Source organism: Erythrolamprus reginae, chromosome 7 (assembly GCF_031021105.1).
Source record: "Erythrolamprus reginae isolate rEryReg1 chromosome 7, rEryReg1.hap1, whole genome shotgun sequence".
NCBI lineage: Eukaryota > Metazoa > Chordata > Lepidosauria > Squamata > Dipsadidae > Erythrolamprus > Erythrolamprus reginae.
This window is the reverse complement of record NC_091956.1, coordinates 24,656,935-24,677,594: the sequence shown is the minus strand read 5'-3', so window position 1 is coordinate 24,677,594 and position 20,660 is coordinate 24,656,935. Positions and strand designations below refer to the sequence as shown.

Here is a 20,660-nt window from a genome sequence, read left to right as displayed (position 1 = left end):
CTGCCAGTTCGCTTCCTCCTGCACTGCGTGGCTGTGCGCTCATTGCCGGTGCACACATGCGCAGTGTGAAAAAAATGGTTCTGTGCATGTACAGAAGCGAAAACAGGATAGCGGTGCCCACAGACCAGCACCAACAGAACTGGCTCTGTGACGCCACCACCAGTTTACTAACGGCTCTAAAGAACCTGTTAGAAACAGTAGGAACCCACCTCTGCTACTTTCTATCTCTCTCTCTCTCTCTCTCATCTATCTATTTATCTATCAATCTACCTACCTACCTACCTAATCTCCCCCACATCCACCTCCACATTCCTTGGGGCAGGAGCTGGGCCAGAGCTAACCACAACACCAGTAGGTTCATGTTTCACCCTCTCCAGGCTCCAAAGGATTCTCTAAAGCCAGTGGAAGGTAAACATGCTCTCCCGCATCCCTCCCGGAGGCTCTTTTGAAACCAAAAGTGCCCTGCTGGAGCCTCTACATGAGCTAAAATTCAGCTGGCCGGCACTCACCTGCACATTGGAGCTGAGCTAGGGCAACAGTTCATGTGCCAGCAGATGTGGCTCTGCGTGCCACCTGTGGCACCCGTGCCATAGGTTCGCCATCACTGACCTATGGCAGGCAAGCCATAGCCCCGGCTGAGTTCCACTGCGTATGCACGCATGCCCCCTGCTGGCCAGCTGATTTTTGGGTTTCTGCCACACATGCACACGGGGGCAAGGGGCATGTGGGAGGCGTGCATACATGTGAGTGGGGAGGGATTGCATGCACGTGTGCAGGGTGGGAGAAGTGTGGAGGATGTGCACATGCAGGGGGCAAAGGGAGGACGGGGTCACATGCACAGGGGAGGGGGTGTTATGCACGCATGCATGGGGATAGGGGAGCATGATGGGTTGTGCTTGCATACATGGGGGCAGGGGGAGTGTGGTAGAGTCATGCATACATGCATGAGGGGGTGGGGGTCATTTGTCATCACTTTCGGCACACGACAAAAGGGTTAGCCGTCACTGCCCTGTAGCATTTCAGACAAGTAGCTGTCAATCTTATTTATTTATTTATTCATTCATTTATATGCCGCCCATCTCCCTAGGGCAGTGATGGGCGTGCGCTATCAATGCCTGGAAAGGGTGAAAACAGCTTCCCCTACACCCTGGAGGCCCTCTGGATGCCGGAAATGAGCTGTTTCCTGAATTCTAGTGCAGTGTTTCCCAACCTTGGCAACTTGAAGATATTTGGACTTCAACTCCCAGAATTCCCCAGCCAGCAAATGCTGGCTGGGGAATTCTGGGAGTTGAAGTACAAATATATATAAGTTGCCAAGGTTGGGAAACACTGTTCTAGTGGGCCCAGTAGGCTCATGTTTCTCCCTCCCCAGGTTCCAAAGGCTTCCCTGGAGCCGGGGGAGGGTAAGAACGCCCTTCCCCATCCCCCCCGGAGGCTCTCTGGAAGCCAAAAACACCCTCCCAGAGCCTCTGTGCAAGCCCAAAATCAGCTGGCCAACACACAAGCACGCTGGAGCTGAGCTAGGGCAACGGCTCGCGCACCAGCAGATATGGCTCCACGTGCCACCTGTGGCACCCGTGCCATAGGTTCGCCATCACTGCCCTTGGGATTCTAGGCGGCTCACAACCAGAATTAAAATATACAAACAATATTAAAATCTCTAAAAACAATTTAAAAGCAATTTAAATCCCACAGTTTTAAAAAAAGTCATGCATACCATTTACAGCATGATCTCGATGGTACACCATCGGATCAACAGTACCAGGCCTACCGGAAAAGCCAGGTCTTTACAGCTTTCCGGAAGGCAAGTAGGGTGGGGGCAGTCTGGATCTCAGGAGGTAGCTGGTTCCAGAGAGTCGGAGCAGCCAAAGAGAAGTCCCTCCCTCGCGGACCCACCAGCCGACACTGTTTAGCTGACAGGACCTGGAGAAGACCAACTCTGTGGGTCCTTATTGGTCGCTGGGAGCTATGTGGTAGAAGGCAGTCTCGAAGACAGTCTGGCCCTGAGCTATATAGATGACCAACACCTTTAATTGCACCTGGAGACCAATCAGGAGCCAGTCCAGTCCGTGGAGGATTGGTGTAACGTAGGTGTACCTGTTCTGTCGGGCTCTCTGGTAGACTCCTCCCAAAAATTCACAGGTACAAATTTCAGACACACACACGTTTGAAAATTCAAAACAATGTTCTTTATAATGAAAATTCACTTAACCTAAGCCCTCTTTTGGTATAGCAAAGAGCACTCGTCTCCAAACAAACTGGTAATTTATACAAGTCCCTTATCAGTTCTGTGATACTTAGCTTGCAGCTGTGAGGCAATTCAGAGTCCTTCTTTCACAAAGTGAAACACACTTTGCTCTGGTTTAGTTTCAAAACGGGGAAAAATCAGCACACACAAAAAGTCAAAGTCAGTAAAGCAGTCACGAAACACAACGAGCAGATAATCCTCCACAGTGGCCAAACCCACAGGCTGCTATTTATAGCAGCCTCACTAATGACCACAGCCCCACCCAACCACAGGTGGCCTCATTTTCTTTGATAATAATCTCTCAGTTGTTGTTGCCTATGCATTGCTCTCCACATGCGTGGCTGTATCATTAACTCTTGTTCTGAATCCAAGGAGGAGCTAGATAATTGATCTCCCTCTGAGCTGTCTGCCACACTCTCCTCCTCCCTGTCACTCATGTCTTCTTGGTCAGAGGAGCCTTCATCAGCAGATTCCACCAGGGGCAAAACAGGCCTGCAGCATGTGGATGTCTCCCCCACATCCACAGTCCTTGGGGCAGGAGCTGGGCCAGAGCTAACCACAACAGTACCTAGGTGCACCCACAACACCTCGCGCAGCTACATTCTGGACCCACCGGAGTTTCTGAACACTCTTCAGGGGTAGCCCCATGTAGAGCACGTTGCAATAATCAAACTGTGAAGTGATAAGGGCATGAGTGATCACGAGAAGAGCCTCCTGGTCCAGCTCGCAATTGGTGCACTAATCTTCCCAAAAACCTCCAGTGTTGGAGCATGCACAACTTCTGGAGGCAAACTGGGAAGGTTGCAATGGAGGTTGAAGGTCATGCCCAGTGCAGGAATCCACTGCTATGGACCTTCTATTGGCTCCTCCCACATCCTGAAGCGGTTGGTTGGTTGGTTGGTTGGTTGGTTATTCAGTTGAAGCCCAAGAAGATGTAAGCTGGTGGCATCAGAGCTTAGTGTCGGGGTATCACCTTGGCAGTTCCTGAGCACTATGCAGGTCAGAGCTAAAGCAATGTAGCCAGTGTATTCATCCTTACCTCTTTAGGTAGAGGTTAACTGAAATTAAAATGGAAAAGTGCTTTATTTCCAAACTGTTCACAAAGCAACTTGAGTAGGACATGAAGTCTTAAGCTACTACAAAAGGATTGTTAGATGTGGTTTGGAAAAGGAGTTTGCACTAAAATATTACTGCCTGGGAGAAAAAAAGAGTGAGATTATTAAGCAGCAAAATCTTAACAATTGTAATTTAAAATTGCACTATGCAAGGGAAAATAAACGCACGCGATGATGGGAGTAAAGCTTGCAATAGTTCTAGAAACAAAATATAAAAGCAAACATTATTAAAGTTCCTAAAGTGTACTGAATTATAACAGGCTTACTATATGCTGCCTACCGTAAATCCAGAGATCTATTAAAAGACAAATATCATATGTGCACTTAATATGGTTAATTTATTAATGCCTTATAGTGATGCATGAATTCAGCTGTGGTGGATTTGTTAACCAGGCTTGACCATTTAGTCTACTGGGTGAGCTGCCTTAATTGTATTTGCTAGCAAACAAAATTAAGGAATCATAGCTTTGTTTGATGTACAAACTCTTCTGGGGAAAAAAGTAATAGGAAGAATTGTTATGGCATATGTCACTTTAGATCGGTATTTTTTGAACTTATCAAATTTACAATGTGTAGACTTCAACTCCCAGGATTCCCCAATCAGGCAAATTAAAGTTGAGAAGTTTGAAAAACACTGTTTTAGATGGAAATGGCAAACATAAAATGTATATGAAGAACCAAGCAAATTGTGACAGAACCAATTATTAACATTAAAAAAAAAACACATTCAGGTTCAAGTTCATTTACCAGTCTCTCTCTTAACTTCAATGGATTAAAATTCTGTGAGAAATTTAAAAAAAAAGACTCTATGGGCATCCTATGCTGAAAATATGTCATCCATTCTACACCAGTCATAAACTGACAAAACACGTCAGAACTGAGCAACGCTAGAATCCTCTGGACAATTGTGTTATTTTTAAATAACTCTACATTTTGTCTCTAAACATTCCTCACAAGTCTTAAAATATCAAAATAGACTTAATTTATATTACAAAACTATCATAGTTTCATAAGCTCTCAAGGCATATTGAAAATTCAATTAGAATTCTACCATCTTTTCAAAGAATGATCGATTCAGGATTCCGGAATATGACAGTTAAAATCATTTTTAAAAGTAAGTTTTAAACCGTACCACAAACAAATAGAATAGAATAGAATAGAATAGAATAGAATTTTATTGGCCAAGTGTGATTGGACACACAAGGAATTTGTCTTCGTGCTTATGTTCTCAGCGTACAAAAAATAAAATATACATTTGTCAAGAATCATGTGGTACAACACTTAATGATTGTCATAGGGGTCAAATAAGCAATGAAGAAGCAATATTAATAAAAATCTTAGGATATAAGCAACAAGTTACAGTCATACAGTCAACATGGGAGGAAATAGGTGATAGGAATGATGAGAAAAACTAGTAGAATAGAAGTGCAGATTTAGTAGAAAGTCTGACAGTGTTAAGGGAATTATTTGTTTAGTAGAGTGATGGCGTTCGGAAAAAAACTGTTCTTGTGTCTAGTTGTCTTGGTGTGCAGTGCTCTGTAGCGACGTTTTGAGGGTAGGAGTTAAAACAATTTGTGTCCAGGATGTGAAGTGTCAGTAAATATTTTCCCCGCCCTCTTTTTGACTCGTGCAGTGTACAGGTCCTCAATGGAAGGCAGATTGGCACTAATTGTTTTTTCTGCAGTTCTGATTATCCTCTGAAGTCTGTGTTGGGTTGCAGCACCAAACCAGACAGTTATAGAGGTGCAGATGACAGACTCAATGATTCCTCTGTAGAACTGTATCAGCAGCTCCTTGGGCAGTTTGAGCTTCCTGAGCTGGCGCAGAAAGAACATTCTTTTTTGTGCTTTTTTGATGATGTTTTTGATGTTAGGTGACCATTTTAGGTCTTGAGATATGATAGAACCTAGAAATTTGAAGGTCTCTACTGTTGATACTGTGTTGTCTAGTATTGTGAGAGGTGGAAGGCTGGAAGGGTTTCTCCTAAAGTCTACCACCATTTCTACTGTTTTGAGTGTGTTCAGTTCTAGATTCTTCTGGTCACACCACAAGGATAGTTGTTCAACTTCCCGTCTGTATGCGGATTCATCATTGTCTCGAATGTGTCCGATGCACATATTGTTACAATTATCTTTTACAAATAATATTACCTCTATTTGTCTTTATAAAACTAGTAAGCCATGAATGGTTGGGGATTCTTGGAATTGAAGCCATGCATCTTAAAGTTGCCACAGTGGGAAACCTTGCTAAAATCCTGATGACCCCCCCCTCCCCCCGTGACATATAATTCTTACTATTCAAAACGTGAACTTCTACTTTCACGGAAGAAGCCTAAAAGGTCATTAACTTGATTTAAACAAGGTTGCAATTGCCCTAATTTAAAAATAAAATGGCCCCTCTATGGGGCCTGGGCTCCTTATTGGGAACCACTGCTTTACATCAAAGACCACATATTTTCTACATTTAATTTGCCTAAAAATGGCCCTTCGTGTATCCAAACCAATAAGGGATTCCAATTAAAGTATTTTGGATCTGCTGTGTCTTGCTCAACTTTAAATCTTCTTTTGTTTTCGATCAATGGTGCTTTGATACTGTGTATACTGACTTGATCAATATTCTTTTAGTAGCAGCTCAGATTAAGAATGATTTATTCTGAGTAGTTCATGCATGGAATACTTTGAGAAATGAACAGAGAACATGAAATAATTTACATTAAATGTGTAACAGGATGAGTTCGACAAAGTTCAAGTCCCTTTTATTATGTTTACAGTATGCTGAACCAATGACTCATCTATCCTCTTGGGAAATTATTTTAGTATTCAAGAGTTGTAAGAAAATTGATTTGAGAGTCTAAAAGGCACCAACAGTGATGCTTACTTGGACATCAATACCCATGTACACCATACGGTCTACTTAAGAACAATGCCTTGAAAGTTATCTGGAAAATATATGCAATCAATATCTAAGTACATATAATTTAGCCAGAATGATCCCAGCATTGATCACTCAACCAAAGTTTCTAAACAGATTTCAAATCAAACGTAGCAGTACAAATCGGTGGAGAAAGTCAATTTCTGTAGGAGAGAAGCAGGGGAGTGTCTAATGAACAACAACCAAACAATAACAACAAAATCAAAGACCTTTGGGATAAAATGCTGCTTTCATCTACACATTCATCTATGCATACCTAGAGGTATAACAAGCAGGAAGAGGGAGATTGTGATTCCCTTATATAGAATGCTGGTGAGACCACATTTGGAATACTGTGTTCAGTTCTGGAGACCTCACCTACAAAAAGATATTGATAAAATTGAACGAGTCCAAAGATGGGCTACAATAATGGTGGAAGGTCTTAAGCGTAAAACGTATCAGGAAAGACTTAATGAACTCAATCTGTATAGTCTGAAGGACAGAAGGAAAAGGGGGGACATGATCGAAACATTTAAATATGTTAAAGGGTTAAATAAGGTTCAGGAGGGAAGTGTTTTTAATAGGAAAGTGAACACAAGAACAAGGGGACACAATCTGAGGTTAGTTGGGGGAAAGATCAAAAGCAACATGAGAAAATATTATTTTACTGAAAGAGTAGTAGATCTTTGGAACAAACTTCCAGCAGACATGCTTGGTAAATCCACAGTAACTGAATTTAAACATGCCTGGGATAAACATATATCCATTGTAAGATAAAATACAGGAAATAGTATAAGGGCAGACTAGATGGACCATGAGGTCTTTTTCTGCCGTCAGTCTTCTATGTTTCTATGTTTCTACACATCATCTCTTACCCAGGTAGCAAAACTTCAGTTTTGCTATCACTATCACTATTCCTGTTTGTAGGAAAGGTGGTTCGGCAGGAAAAGTTGTTATTATTATTAGTATGTGTGGCATTGTTGCAGAAACCAGCAGATCACAGTGTTATTGCAAAGTAGTAGTTTGGTTTGCCAAGGTACCCACCAGTAATGGGCAGCTCCTGGAATGGGGGGGGGGGTTGTGGGGGATGCCGTCCCGGTAGCAAAAATGGAGCTGCGGACACAACTCGAGCTGACTGGCAGTCAGGCACATGCACAGGAAGATAAATCTCATGCAAGTACACATGTGACTGCAAAATTTCTGTGATTTTCACCGTTTTTTTTGCTTCCACGCGTGCACAGAAGCAAAAACCAGAGAAAATCGCCAAAATCTTACGGTCGTGTGCATCCTCGCACGGGATTTTGCCTTCTGCACATGTGCAGGAAACAAATCTCATGCCAGGCCGCGCGCCTGACCCACGCCTGTGCTCCCACGCTCGCTACCCGGGTGCCCAGTCCGCCGCCTGCCCGGAGTTGTTCTGGCAAACGGAAGTAAGTGCCGCCCCTCACTGGTACCGACCCTGTTATAGGAAATGCTTGCATGTTTCCCAAGATGCACCACAGGAGGGTAAACTGACTTCAACCCTACAGAAAGACGAGTGGCTCTTCCTGTAGCATCACCCAAGACCCTCTTGCTTCCCAGAGCTGCCTCGCAAACAGGCATTGCAACAGGGAAGGTTCAGAGCCATCGGGAATCTTGACTACCTGCACAGAGCAACCAGCTCATCTCCTTGCATAGGATATGTTTTTGAACTACAGTGATCCCTCGAGTATCGCGAGGGTTACGTTCCAAGACCCCTCGCGATACTTGATTTTTCGCGATATAGTGGTGCGGAAGTAAAAACACCATCTGCGCATGCGTGCCCTTTTTCCATGGCCGTGCATGCGCAGATGGTGGAGTTTGCGTGGGCGGCGGGGAAGACCCAGGGAAGGTTTCTTCGGCCGCCCAGCAGCTGATCTGCTTGGCAGCGCGGCAGCAGCGAGGAGCCGAAGATCGGGGTTTCCCCGCCGCCCACGCAAAGGGGAAACCCCGATCTTCGGCTCCTCGCTGCTGCCCTGCTGCCGAGCAGATCAGCTGCTGGGCGGCCGAAGAAACCTTCCCTGGGTCTTCCCCGCCGCCCACGCAAAGGGGAAACCCCGATCTTCGGCTCATCGCTGCTGCCCACCCGCCGCTCGCCCGCCCGCCCGCCGCCTGCCGCTCGAGAGCAAGAGGGGGAGAGATAGAGAAAGAGAGAGAAGGAAAGAAAGAGATGAGAGAGGGAGGAAGAGAGTGTGAGAGAGGAAGAAGCAAGATAGAGAAAGAGAGAGAGAAAGAAAGATGAGAAAGGAAGAGAGTGACGTCATCGGGTGGGAAAAACCGCGGTATAGCAAAAAAACCGTGGAGTATTTTTTAATTAATATTTTTTGAAAAATCGCAATATAGCGTATCGCGAAGATCGAAATCGCGAAAATCGAGGGATCACTGTATTACTATTTTTCACCTTAAAATTCTCCAGAGAATCTCTAGGGCAGTGATTTTCAACCTTTTTTGAGCCATGGCACATTTTTTACATTTACAAAACCCTGGGGCACATTGGGGGGGGGGGGACGACTAAAAAAAGTTTGGACAAAAATGTTTTCTCTCTCTTCCTCCCTTTCGCTCTATTTCTCTTTCCCTCCCTCCCTCCCTCTTTCTCTCCATTCTTCTTTTTTCTCTCTCTCCATCCCTCTTTCTTTCTCTCTTCCTTCCTTTCTTTTTTGCTCTATTTCTCCCTCCCTCCCTCTATGTCTTTCTCTCTCCCACCATCCCTCCCTCCCTCTCTCTCTCTTTCTTTCTCTCTCTCTTGCTCTCTCTTGCTTTTTCTCTCTCTCTTTTTCTCTTTCTCTCTCTTGCTTTCTCTCTCTCTCTCTTTCTCTCTCTCTCTCTTGCTTTCTTTTTCTCTCTCTTGCTTTCTTTTTCTCTCTCTCTTGCTTGCTTTCTCTCTCTCTCTTTCTTTCTTTCTCTCTCGCTTGTTTTCTTTCTTGCTTTCTCTCTCTTTCCTTCTTTTTCTCTTCCTTTCTCTCTCTCTCATTTTCTTTCTCTGAGCTTCGCGGCACACCTGACCATGTCTCACAGCACACTAGTGTGCCGCGGCACACTGGTTGAAAAACACTGCTCTAGGGCCATGATGGTGAACCTATGGCACAGGGGCCGTTGTCCTAGCTCATCTCCAATGTGCATGTGTGTGCTGGCCAGCTGATTTTTGGCTCACACAGAGGCTCTGGTAGGGCGTTTTGGGTTTCCAAAGAACCTCTGGAGGGATGGAGGAGGGCGTTTGTACTCTTCCCTAGCTCCAGGGAAGCTTTGGAGCCTGGGGAGGGCGAAAGACGAGCCGACTGGGCCCACCAGAAGTTAGTAAACAGGCCGTTTCCAGCCTCCAGAGAGCCTCCAGGGGATGGGGTAGCTGTTTTCGCTCTCCCCGGGCATTGAATTATGGGTGGGGGCACTCACTCATGCATGATAGTGCTCGCCCAGGCTCTTTCAGCACCCGAGGAAAAAAGGTTCACCATCACTGCTCTAGGGAGAGGAAGTAAATGGAGAAAGGAAAGGAAGGCAAAGCTGTCAGGTTAAAAATAACAAGGCATTTAATTTCTGGCCTTCTGAGTTATGGACCTTGGATCTCTGAAAAGGTTTTGAAGAAGAGAAAGAGATTTAAAAGAAAACTTTAGGTTGTCCAAGTAGATTCCAAGTGAGATGATTTGCATGCCGTAACTTAGTGATATCTGGGACTTCTCTTTACAAAGGACCCAAATGAAGATACAGAATGGAACGACATATTAAGAGATTTTGGGATTCTGCCTCCCAAAGAGGAGGTCAAGGATGAAATCGAAGAAATGGTTTTACGATTACAAAAGAAAGCAGAAGGTAAGGGCCCGGCTTTCATCAATTATTAACTTCCCCTGTTAAATTTTTGTCATTGATTAAGGGGAATTCTTATTAATTAAACAAATTTTGCTTCTGCGCATGCGCAGAAGCAAAAAAAACCCACTGAAGTCTCGCACTGGTGCACTCGCAAGATTTTGCTTCCTGTTCATGCGCAGAAACAAAATCTCGCTGGAACGTACACAGGCACACGCTGGACACCTGAGGTTGTGTGCACAGCGCATCTGTAGCAGTGGGAGACGCAACGCCGACCGGCTCACAGCCGTTGTGAGATGAGAGCTCTACCTCTAGGTCACCACACTATTATATTTCTTGGTTAGATTAAAATCAGTGTTTCTCTCCGTTTCTTTTTTCTTCTTCTAGTGAAGCCTTATGAAAAAATGAATCTGAGGCAACTGAAAGAGGCAGAAGATGATTTCGATGAGGAAGATTTAAAAGCTGTTGAAAAGTACAGGTATGCCAACTTCTAAGGAGCGGATGCAAAGTCACCAGTGTGGGGAAATAGATATTTCCTGATCAATAAACAAATTATCATCGTCATCATCTCAACTTTTAAACGTTAGAAATACCTTTAATTAAACACTTGGAAGGTTAGTTCTTGGGCAAGCAAATATCCAAGCAAGTGGCGCCATCTACAGCTCTTAGTTTCCAAAATCAATTTTCACCGAATTCCCATCTAAATAATACTGTACAGTGATCCCCCGAGTTTCGCGATCTTGATCTTTGCGAAACGCTATACAGTGATCCCCCAAGTTTCGCAATCTCGATCTTTGCGAAACGCTATATCGTGATTTTTCCACCCGATGACGTCACTCCCTTCCTTTCTCATCTTTCTTTCTCTCTCTCTTTCTCTCTCTTGCTTCTTCCTCTCTCACACTCTCTTCCTCCCTCTCTCATCTCTTTCTTTCCTTCTCTCTCTTTCTCTATCTCTCCCCCTCTTGCTCTCGAGCGGCGGGTGGCACCCAGGGAAGGTTCCTTCGGCCGCCCACCAGCTGATCTGCTCGGCAGCGCAGTAGCAGCGAGGAGCCGAAGATGGGGTTTCCCCTTTGCGTGGGCAACGGGGAAACCCCATCTTCGGCTCCTCGCTGCTACTGCGCTGCCGAGCAGATCAGCTGGTGGGCGGCCGAAGGAACCTTCCCTGGGTCTTCAACTCCCAGAGCGGCGGACAAGCGGAAAAGCGGCGGACAAGCGGGCAGGCAGGCGGCTCCTCAGCTGCTGGGTCTTCCCAGGTGCGGAAGTAAAAACACCATCTGCGCATGCGCGGCCATGGAAAAAGGGGCGCGCATGCGCAGATGGTGTTTTTACTTCCGCACCGCTACATCGCGAGAAATCGATTATCGCGAGGGGTCTTGGAACGGAACCCTCGCGATAATCGGGGGATCACTGTATATCTCTTTGTTCAAATTTAGTGAGTAGGTACTGTTCTCGTGAGTACGGTGGTACCTGTACCTAAGAATGCCTCTAAAGAACTTTTCTAGATAACCGGGTGTTCAAGATTTTTTTGCCTCTTCTTAAGAACTATTTTCTACTTAAGAACCAGAGCCCAGAAAAATTTCCCAGGAAATTTGAGAGCGGCATGAAGGTCCGGTCAGTTTCCTACCTTTCCCCCTGGGTTTCCCTCTCTGGCGCAGTGTAGGAGAGGCAGCCTCGTGCCGGGTGTATGGGAGGCACATGCTCCTCCTCACCAGTTCAGAGTCCCTCATTTCTTTCTTTTTAAGCCTTAAAGTTTTGGATTTTTTGGATTCCCCTCACTTCACCTTCTTCCTTTGGTAGTGACTGTCCTCCTCCTCTTCTTCTTCCTCCTCCTTCTCTTCTTCTTCCTCCTTCCTCCTCCCACCCAAATTCCAAGCTTTTATTTCTTTTCTAATGGTTTTGCATGCATTACCTGCTTTTACATTGATTCCTATGGGAAAAATTGCTTCTACTTACAAACTTTTCTACCTAAGAACCTGGTCACGGAACGAATTAAGTTCTTAAGTAGAGGTATCACTGTACCTTTAAATACTTGGAAGGTTAGTTCTTCCAAGTATTTAAAAGTACAGCGGTACCTCTACTTAAGAACTTAATTCATTCTGTGACCAGGTTCTTAGGTAGAAAAGGTGAGTTCTTGAGCTAACAAATACCCAAGCAACTGGCACCATCTACAGCTCTTACTTTCCAAAATCAATTTTCACCGGATTCCCATCTAAATAATGTATCTCTTTGTTCAAATTTAGTGAGTAAGTACGGTTCTCGTGAGTACTCTTAACTTGAGTACGTCCTCTTTCTATACTGCTTGCATCACAACTTTTGGTTTTCTTCCAAACTTCTGCGATCGTACTGAGGGGAAGTCTTATTTATCCTTGGTATTATTATTATTATTATTATTATTATTATTATTATTATTATTATTATTTATTCATTCATTCATTCATTCATTCATTCATTCATTCATTCATTCATTTATTTATTAGATTTGTATGCCGCCCCTCTCCGTAGACTCGGGGTGGCTCACAACACAACAAAACAGTTCATAACAAATCTAATAATTTACAATTTAAAATATTTTTAAAAACCCATTATTAAGCAGACATACATACAAACATACCATACATAAATTGTATAGGCCCGGGGGAGATATCTCAGTTCCCCCATGCCTGACGACAAAGGTGGGTTTTGAGGAGTTTACGAAAGGCAAGGAGGGTAGGGGCAGTTCTAATTTCTGGGGGGAGCTGGTTCCAGAGGGTCGGGGCCACCACAGAGAAGGCTCTTCCCCTGGGGCCCGCCAACCCACATTGTTTAGTTGACGGGACCCGGAGAAGGCCGACTCTGTGGGACCTAATCGGTTGCTGGGATTCGTGCAGCAGAAGGCGGTCTCGGAGATATTCTGGTCCGATGCCATGAAGGGCTTTATAGGTCATAACCAACACTTTGAATTGTGACCGGAAATTGATCGGCAACCAATGCAGACTGCGGAGTGTTGGTGTAACATGGGCATACCTTGGGAAGCCCATGACTGCTCTTGCAGCTGCATTCTGCACAATCTGAAGTTTCCGAACACTTTTCAAGGGTAGCCCCATGTAGAGAGCGTTACAGTAGTTGAACCTCGAGGTGATGAGGGCATGAGTGACTGTGAGTAGTGACTCCCGGTCCAAATAGGGCCGCAACTGGTGCACATAATTCCTCTAGTACAGGCGAGGGTTCCACTTACTGGCTGCTACCGATACGCCCTTTGGGATCGCCGTGAACGCATGCCCAGTGGGGGTGCGCATGCCCACCGGCACAAGATTTTGCTTCTGTGCATGCACAGCAAGTGAAATCTCACTTGAGGATGCTCTCATGCACAAGATTTCGGCGATTTTCAGCAATTTCTTTGCTTTTGCCCATGCGCGGAAGCAAAAAACCCACCCAAAATCGGCGAAATCTCTCACGCGAGAGCATCCTTGTGTGAGATTTCGATTGCTGTGCATGCACAGAAGCGAAATTTCATATGTGCATGCACGCATTGTGGTGCAGAGATGCGTGCACATCTCTATTTCTGCCACCGGAACCCTGATCCCAGAGGTACCAGCTTGCAACCCACTACTGCTGCAGTAGTGGGTATCACTTACCTTCACTACTGGTTCAGAACTGTGAATGTGCGTGTGGGGTGCTTCTGCGCATGCGCACATCATCTGTTATGATATTCAGGTGGTGGGCAGAGCCTTCCACCACCACCACTACAGGGGTGGACAGCATTCAGGATGGGGTGGAACACAGTTCCACCGGTGGAATTGAAGATGCGTGCACAGCTCCAGCTGATCGGCGGCGGTCACTTCCTGGATTACTGGTCTTGGCTCGGCTCTCCTTTTTTCCCCTGCTGTTGCTGCTGCGTCTGCGCTCCTTGCTTTTTTCTTCTTTCCTCCTTTCTGGCCTTGGACGAGCTTCCCCCTCTCCTGCCCAGCTCCTTTCCAGCCTCACGCGGCCACCTCCCACCTAAGGTGCAAACAGAAGGCGTGGGTGGAAGCGGCGCTGGCAGCATTTATGCTTCTGGCAGCACCTGTTTGCCTAACTACCCAACCTTAGGTGGGGGGGCCACCCAGGAAGGAGAGCACGGGAAACGCAAAGCAAATTGTCACCCCAGCAAGTGACACTGGTAAAGCTGTAAGTCGAGGACTTAACAGTTCACTTGAACGATGATGATCATTCAAGCCACTCCCACCTGGTCACATGGCCGGCAAGCCACTCCTACCCAGTCGCATGACCATTAAGCCACACCCACAAAATAAGCCACACCCACAGTGTGGCAGTAAAAATTTTGGCTGCCCATTACTGCACCACTACCGATTCGCCTGAAGCGAAGAGAACCGGTAGCAACCACTACTGAATCCCTCTAATCAGAAAAGCCAAGTGAGTGGAAATTTTTTCTTGCATAGAATTATGCATACATCAAATCTGAAAGAAGCCCTACAGGGTAGGGGTAGGTTCTAAGTTAACTTGCTACCAGTTCACTTCCTCCCACACCACATGAGTGCACTGCATGTGCAACCCCGAGAGAAAATATTATTTTACTGAAGGAGTAGTAGATGCTTGGAACAAACCTCCAGCAGACGTGGTTGGTAAATCCACAATCACTGAATGTAAACATGCCTGAGATAAACATATATCCATCCTAAGATAAAACACAGGAAATAGTATAAGGCCAGACTAGATGGACCATGAGGTCTTTTTCTGCCGTCACTCTTCTATGTTTCTGTTTCTAAAATCTCCAGGGGATGGGTGTGATGCCCTAACCCTGTATTTTCACCGTCTCTCTTCCCACTTTTATTAATGGTTATAATACGAAAGGCTTTCCCTTACATTAGGAAACAGCGTTTGGCAGAACTAAAGGCTCTACGAAAGAGACAAAGCTTTGGAGAGCTAACTGAAATTTCTGGGGATCAATATGTGAAGGAAGTCACAAATGCGCCAAAGGATGTGTGGGTTGTCATCCATCTGTATAATGCAAGGTGAGAGAGGAGTGTGTGTGTATTTGTGTTTGTGTGTGTGTCTTAGGACATTTATACTGTAAACACAGTAAGTATTTTCACACCCTGATGTCATTCCGCTACTAAAAATTCATGAAGTGATGGAACACACTTATTCTCTGCTCCCCCACTTTCAATTTCCGGTGCTTCTCCAAATCTTATCTCCAAATCTTGTAGAGCGGTGATGGCGAACCTATGGCGTGGGTGCCACAGGTGGCACGCAGAGCCATATCTGCTGGCACGTGAGCCGTTGCCCTAGCTCAGCTCCAGTGTGCATGTTTGTGCTGGCCATCTGATTTTTGACTCACACAGAGGTTCTGGGAGGGCGTTTTTGGCTTCCAGAGAGCCTCGAGGAGGATGGGGGAAGGCGTTTTTAACCCGAATCCAGGGAAGCCTCTGGAGCCTGGGGAGGGCAAAACATGAGCCTACTGAGCCCACCAGAAGTTGGGAAACAGGCCATTTTCAGCCTCCAAAGAGCCTCCAGGGTGGGGGGGGGGAAGCTGCTTTCGCCCTCCCCAGACATTGAATTATAGGTGTGGGCACTCCTGCATGTATGACAGCGTGCGTGCACATTCTTTCAGCACCCAAGGGGAAAAAAAGGTTCGCCATCACTGTTATAGAGGAATCTCCTAAGAAGATCCAGAGCGGTGATAGTGAACATACAGCACGCAGAGTCACATCACAGGACATGGGAGGCGTTGACCTAGGTCAGCTCCAGCGCGTATGCATACACTGTCCAGCTAATTTTCAGCCTTTTTCTGGCCACTTTCACTCTCCCCAGTCTTATATTTTATTAGATTTGTATGCCACCCCTCTACATAGACTCCTGAAGTCTGGGTAAAGCAAAAAACAGCCCAATGGGCCAACCCGAAGTTTGTTTCCAAACTTCCAATTGGCCCATTTGGCCATTTTTCGCTGTCCCCAGGCTTCAGGTGTCCATTGTGAGGCTTGTGCACATGTGCAGGGTGCTGTGGGTTGGTGGATCTGCGCATGCAGTAAAGGGCAGCTGCCCAGGTTGGGGGGGTATTGTTATTGCTGTGAGCTGCCCCGAGTCTGCGGAGAGGGGCGCCATACAAATCTGCTTAAACTTAAACGTAAACTTAACTCTGGGTATTGAAAATGGAGCTGCACGCAGCTCCAGCTGACTGGCGGCTGGGCGCATGCGCCCGGCACGAGATTTGCTTTCTGCACATGTGCAACAAGCAAAATCTCATGCTGGGTGCACGCAGCTGACTCCCACCCACTGCTCAGGACCGCTGACCGATCGGAAGCATCCTGGCATACAGGGTAAGTACTGCCCTTCATTGTGCGCATGTAGGGAGGCATGGATATTGTGGTTGGCTCTAGGCCAGCTCCTGTAGCTGGGGATTTTGATGTGGATCTGTGGGAGTCCTCTGTTTATAGAAGACCTGTGTGGTTGCCAACTGTCACGGACAGTGAAGATGAAGCACTAGCAGAAGGAGGCAGTGTGGGGAAAGAGTCAGACAGGGGAATGGGTGCAGCCAGCCCACCAGCTAGTCCCCCAGCTAGAGAGACCTGAGACTCAGAAGGGGAACATATCATGGATGACCCTATCTTGAATCCCCGTGTGCGCAGGATCCTGGGATGAAGGGAACAGTTGTGCAGGCGCCAAAACAGATAATGTGTCACACTGTGTATTGACAGCCCCCAGAGACATCCAGAGACATTCAGTAGTTAAATAGTTAACTCATGTATGTTAATTCAGCTCCCCCCATTTATGATGTAAATCCTGTCTAGTCACTTCCTCTCTGTTCTGGGGAAGAAGGAGAAGATCTCCACCTTTGAAGAAAACTTTCTAACTATGTAGACGTGTCTGAGAGTCTGTGAGCAGGCATAAATTAATTTCATCATTTTATGCAAATAAAAGTAACTTCGTTTTGAAGCTTTTCTCTCATCTTATTCATCGACCTCCGCAGTTAGTTTCATTTCAGCTCACGTGGGCTGTGATTAATGATTCTAATCGCGACATAATGTAGTGCAGCTGTTCAGAGGTTAATTACACTGCAGAGACTCCGATAAATATGGGAGATTGGGAGTGCTGGGCATCAGCATTTATCATTGGCGTGTTTGGAAGAAGAAGGAAGATTGAGCAGCATGGGGCTGCTTTCTGTTTCGGAACTTCTGTGAACTCTGACACACTTAAGTCATGAAGACTGTGAGGATTGGCTTGTGGAAACTCTGGCTTTATAGCTCCAAAAATTACTCCTCTGTTTTGGCACATGCTTCAGCATCAAATGAACTGTGGGTGTGAGTAACTGTCACCTCTTGGGATTACTGAATAGTAATTGGGTTTCTTTGTGTTTCACAAGCCACTGAATATAAAAGAGATTGATTGACTTTCCTGGCCGTGTGTTTGAAATTATTCTGAACTCGCAAGGGGCTAATTGCCATTAGCCAGGCAGAACAGGTATGGGCATGCACATGCACATTAACACAGACGCACACACCTTTTTGACACAAGAACTGAAAAAGCTTTGCCAGCACTGATCTAGCCGCTTCATAGCGATGTTTACAAAGGGAAGAGATAACAATAACAAAGATTATTATTATACGGTATATTTCTGCTGGAGAGTAATAACCAAATTCTTCCTTGTCTTCCTCCTTTAGTATTCCAATGTGTGCATTGGTTAACAGACACCTGAGTCTACTGGCTATAAAATTTCCAGGAACCAAGTTTGTGAAAGCCATCGCCAAGAGCTGTATTGAAAATTATCACGATAATTGCTTGCCGACCATATTTGTCTATAAAGATGGTAAAATTGAAGGCAAGCTCATTGGAGTTGTGGAGTTTGGAGGAACAGCACTTACGGTAGAAGGTAATACATATAAACCAGTGAATTATTGTACAATGAGAGTCAATGTGATGTAGCGGTGAAACTTGGGTTCAAGTCCACTCATGCCCATAGTAACTCACTGGGTGATTTGTAGTCAGGCAATCTCTCTGTCAGTTTCACTTACAAAACAGTATTGCTGTTATGGAGGGAAATGTAAAGAGAAATCTTCATGTAAGTTACTTTGAATTCCTGGAGGAACAATTACAGTGATCCCTTGTTTATCGCGGGTGTTACATTCCAGGACCACCTGCGATAAATGAAAATCCATTAAGTAGGGACAATAAAGCGACAATATATAGGATAGATCTATTTCGGCCTTATTTTGGTCTCATCAGCTAGCCATACCGACTGGGACTTGAACCTGCAACCTTTGCCTTGTAAGGCAGAGAATTATCCTCTAGGCTACAGTATCCAATCCCTTCAGCTCTGCACCAGGGAAGGGTTACATATTTTTGTGTCGAATCACCCTGGTGTATTGAAGGAACATCACAGCTCCTTATTTGCCTCTCGGCCCAACCCAGGGCCATTTCCAAGGCAGTTAATTTTATTGATAGCCGACAATTCTATCTGCATGTGTCACATGTTTTTTTGCTGAATTTGAAAATTAAGGGAGACTAGGATATATATATATATATATAACTCTCATTGTGTATTGGAATAAATAAATAAATAAATAAATAAATAGGTCCCACAGAGTTGGCCTTCTCCGGGTCCCCTCGACTAAACAATGTCATTTGGCGGGACCCAGGAGAAGAGCCTTCTCTGTGGCGGCCCCGACCCTCTGGAACCAGCTCCCCACAGATATCAGAGTTGCCCCACCCTCCTAGCCTTTCGCAAGCTCCTTAAAACCCACTTCTGTTGTCAGACATGGGGGAATTGAAATTTTTTTCTCCCTTCCCCCTAGGCTTATAGAATTTATACATGGTATGTTTGTTGGTATGATTGGTCTTTTAAATTGGAGTTTTTTAGATTACTTTTTAATATTAGATTTGTTACATTGTTTTTTATTGTTGTTAGCCGCCCCGAGTCTTCGGAGAGGGGCGGCATACAAATCTAAATAAACTAAACTAAATAAAAATAAATTAAAAATTGACAAAACCTCGCACTCGAGAGCATCCTTGAACGAGATTTGGCTTCCTGTGCATGTGCAGAAGCCTAATGCACAAAGCGCTGGGCACCGGGAGCACACCACTAGCGCCACGACGGGGAACCCTTGCCTACATCAGATGTGAGAAACACCACCTCTAAACACATTCATGTGTGTTTAACCAGTGGTAAAAGGTTATGCGCATTAGTATTACCGTAGCTTCTCTTTCTGTTTCTCTGAATATGTTTTGCCGTTTCAGATCTCGAATGGAAGTTGGCAGAATTTGGTGCTGTGAAAACGGACATAGAAGAAAGCCCCAGAAAAGGTGTTAGGGACATGATGATGTCCTCGCTCAGAAAGGCTTCTATAGAAGATAACTAGAGTCAGAAGAGACAAATGCTGTTATATCTGTGTGGTCAAATTAGTTTGACGCTGTACCATTTTCTGTTTCTGTCAACACTGCTCCCATCCAAAATTTGGTATTCTACTCTTGGATCAACAAATCTCCCTGTGTTTGCCTGCTGGATTTTACTCCAGTAAGATTGTTTAGCCCTGTAGTCTGTTTGTCAACAACTGCATTTCAAAGTCGTGAAAAATACAGGCTATCTCTCATTTTAAAGTCTCGATGTCGTGCTTTCTCTAAGATATTTTTTAGTTTTTCAAAACGGAACGCTTAATTTGTTAAATACCTTGGCATAGTCATATGGAAATTTATTTATTTATATGTTGGACTTGTATGCCGCCCCTCTCCGTGGATTCGGGGTGGCTCATAGCATATCAGTGACCGAAACAGTATACAATAACATAGCTAAATCCAATTATAAAAATCAATCAATCAATAAATATATATAATGTAATGTAATGCAATGCAATGCAATATAATATAATATAATTAATATAATATAATAAATGAATGAATGAACGAAGAAGGAAGGAAGGAAGGAAGGAAGGAAGAAGGAAGGAAGAAAGAAAGAAAGAAGGAAGGAAGGAAGGAAGGAAGGAAAGAAGGAAAGAAAGAAAGAAAGAAAGAAAGAAAGAAAGAAAGAAAGAAAGAAAAGAGTGGTATGTGTTCCGACGCAGGCTTCCTGAGCAGCACAAAGGAGAGTGCCTGACAAACCTCTTTTGCTTAATTTACAGTAAATTCCTCTCCGACAAAGTCTTTCCTCTCCCACATTCTTTCAAGATAGTTCACAATACCGACCTTTATCAGGCTTTGGAGAGTGGCCAGGCCGATCTTTCAGACGTGGCAATACTTGGCAAGAATGCAGAAATGAACTAATTGTTTCCTGTAAGCTCACTCCCCTTCCACTTCATTGTATTCTCTCTGGGAGGGGCCTTACTCCCACATCGACCCTTGTTCTTTAGCTCTTCCCTGTGTCTGGCAACTCTGTACATGTTCACACTGAGAACGGGCTCCAGCTGTTTGTCTGCCTCATTGCTGTCGGACTCCAAAGGCAACTGATAGCTGTCAGACTGCCCTGGCCCCATCTCTGCCTCTGACGCAGAGCTTCTCCAGAGTCTAGGACTGGCTCATGTTCCACCCCAACCTATATGCATCAAGACAAATTCCTTGTGTGTCCAATCGCACTTGGCCAATAAAGAATTCTGTTCTGTTCTGTC

The 20,660-nt window shown here is 45.1% G+C and overlaps 1 protein-coding gene across 1 annotated transcript; it reads left to right on the top strand.

The window, feature by feature from the left end:
• Window positions 1–74: 74 nt before the first annotated feature.
• PDCL2 (phosducin like 2) lies at window positions 75–19,421 on the top strand. The gene is made up of 7 exons (XM_070756740.1): window positions 75–197; window positions 1,727–1,804; window positions 9,975–10,095; window positions 10,477–10,567; window positions 14,937–15,080; window positions 17,727–17,935; window positions 19,300–19,421. The coding sequence occupies exons 1-7, from the start codon at window positions 75–77 to the stop codon at window positions 19,419–19,421; spliced, it is 888 nt and encodes a 295-aa protein (XP_070612841.1).
• Window positions 19,422–20,660: the final 1,239 nt, after the last annotated feature.

Bases quoted from the DNA above. Each gene is read 5' to 3' on its own strand.
- PDCL2 (XM_070756740.1), top strand. From the start codon at position 75: ATGGTTCTGTGCATGTACAGAAGCGAAAACAGGATAGCGGTGCCCACA. The intron at 198-1,726 runs GTAGGAACCCAC...TACCATTTACAG, and splicing joins TAAAGAACCTGTTAGAAACA to CATGATCTCGATGGTACACC. The intron at 17,936-19,299 runs GTAATACATATA...TTGCCGTTTCAG, and splicing joins AACAGCACTTACGGTAGAAG to ATCTCGAATGGAAGTTGGCA.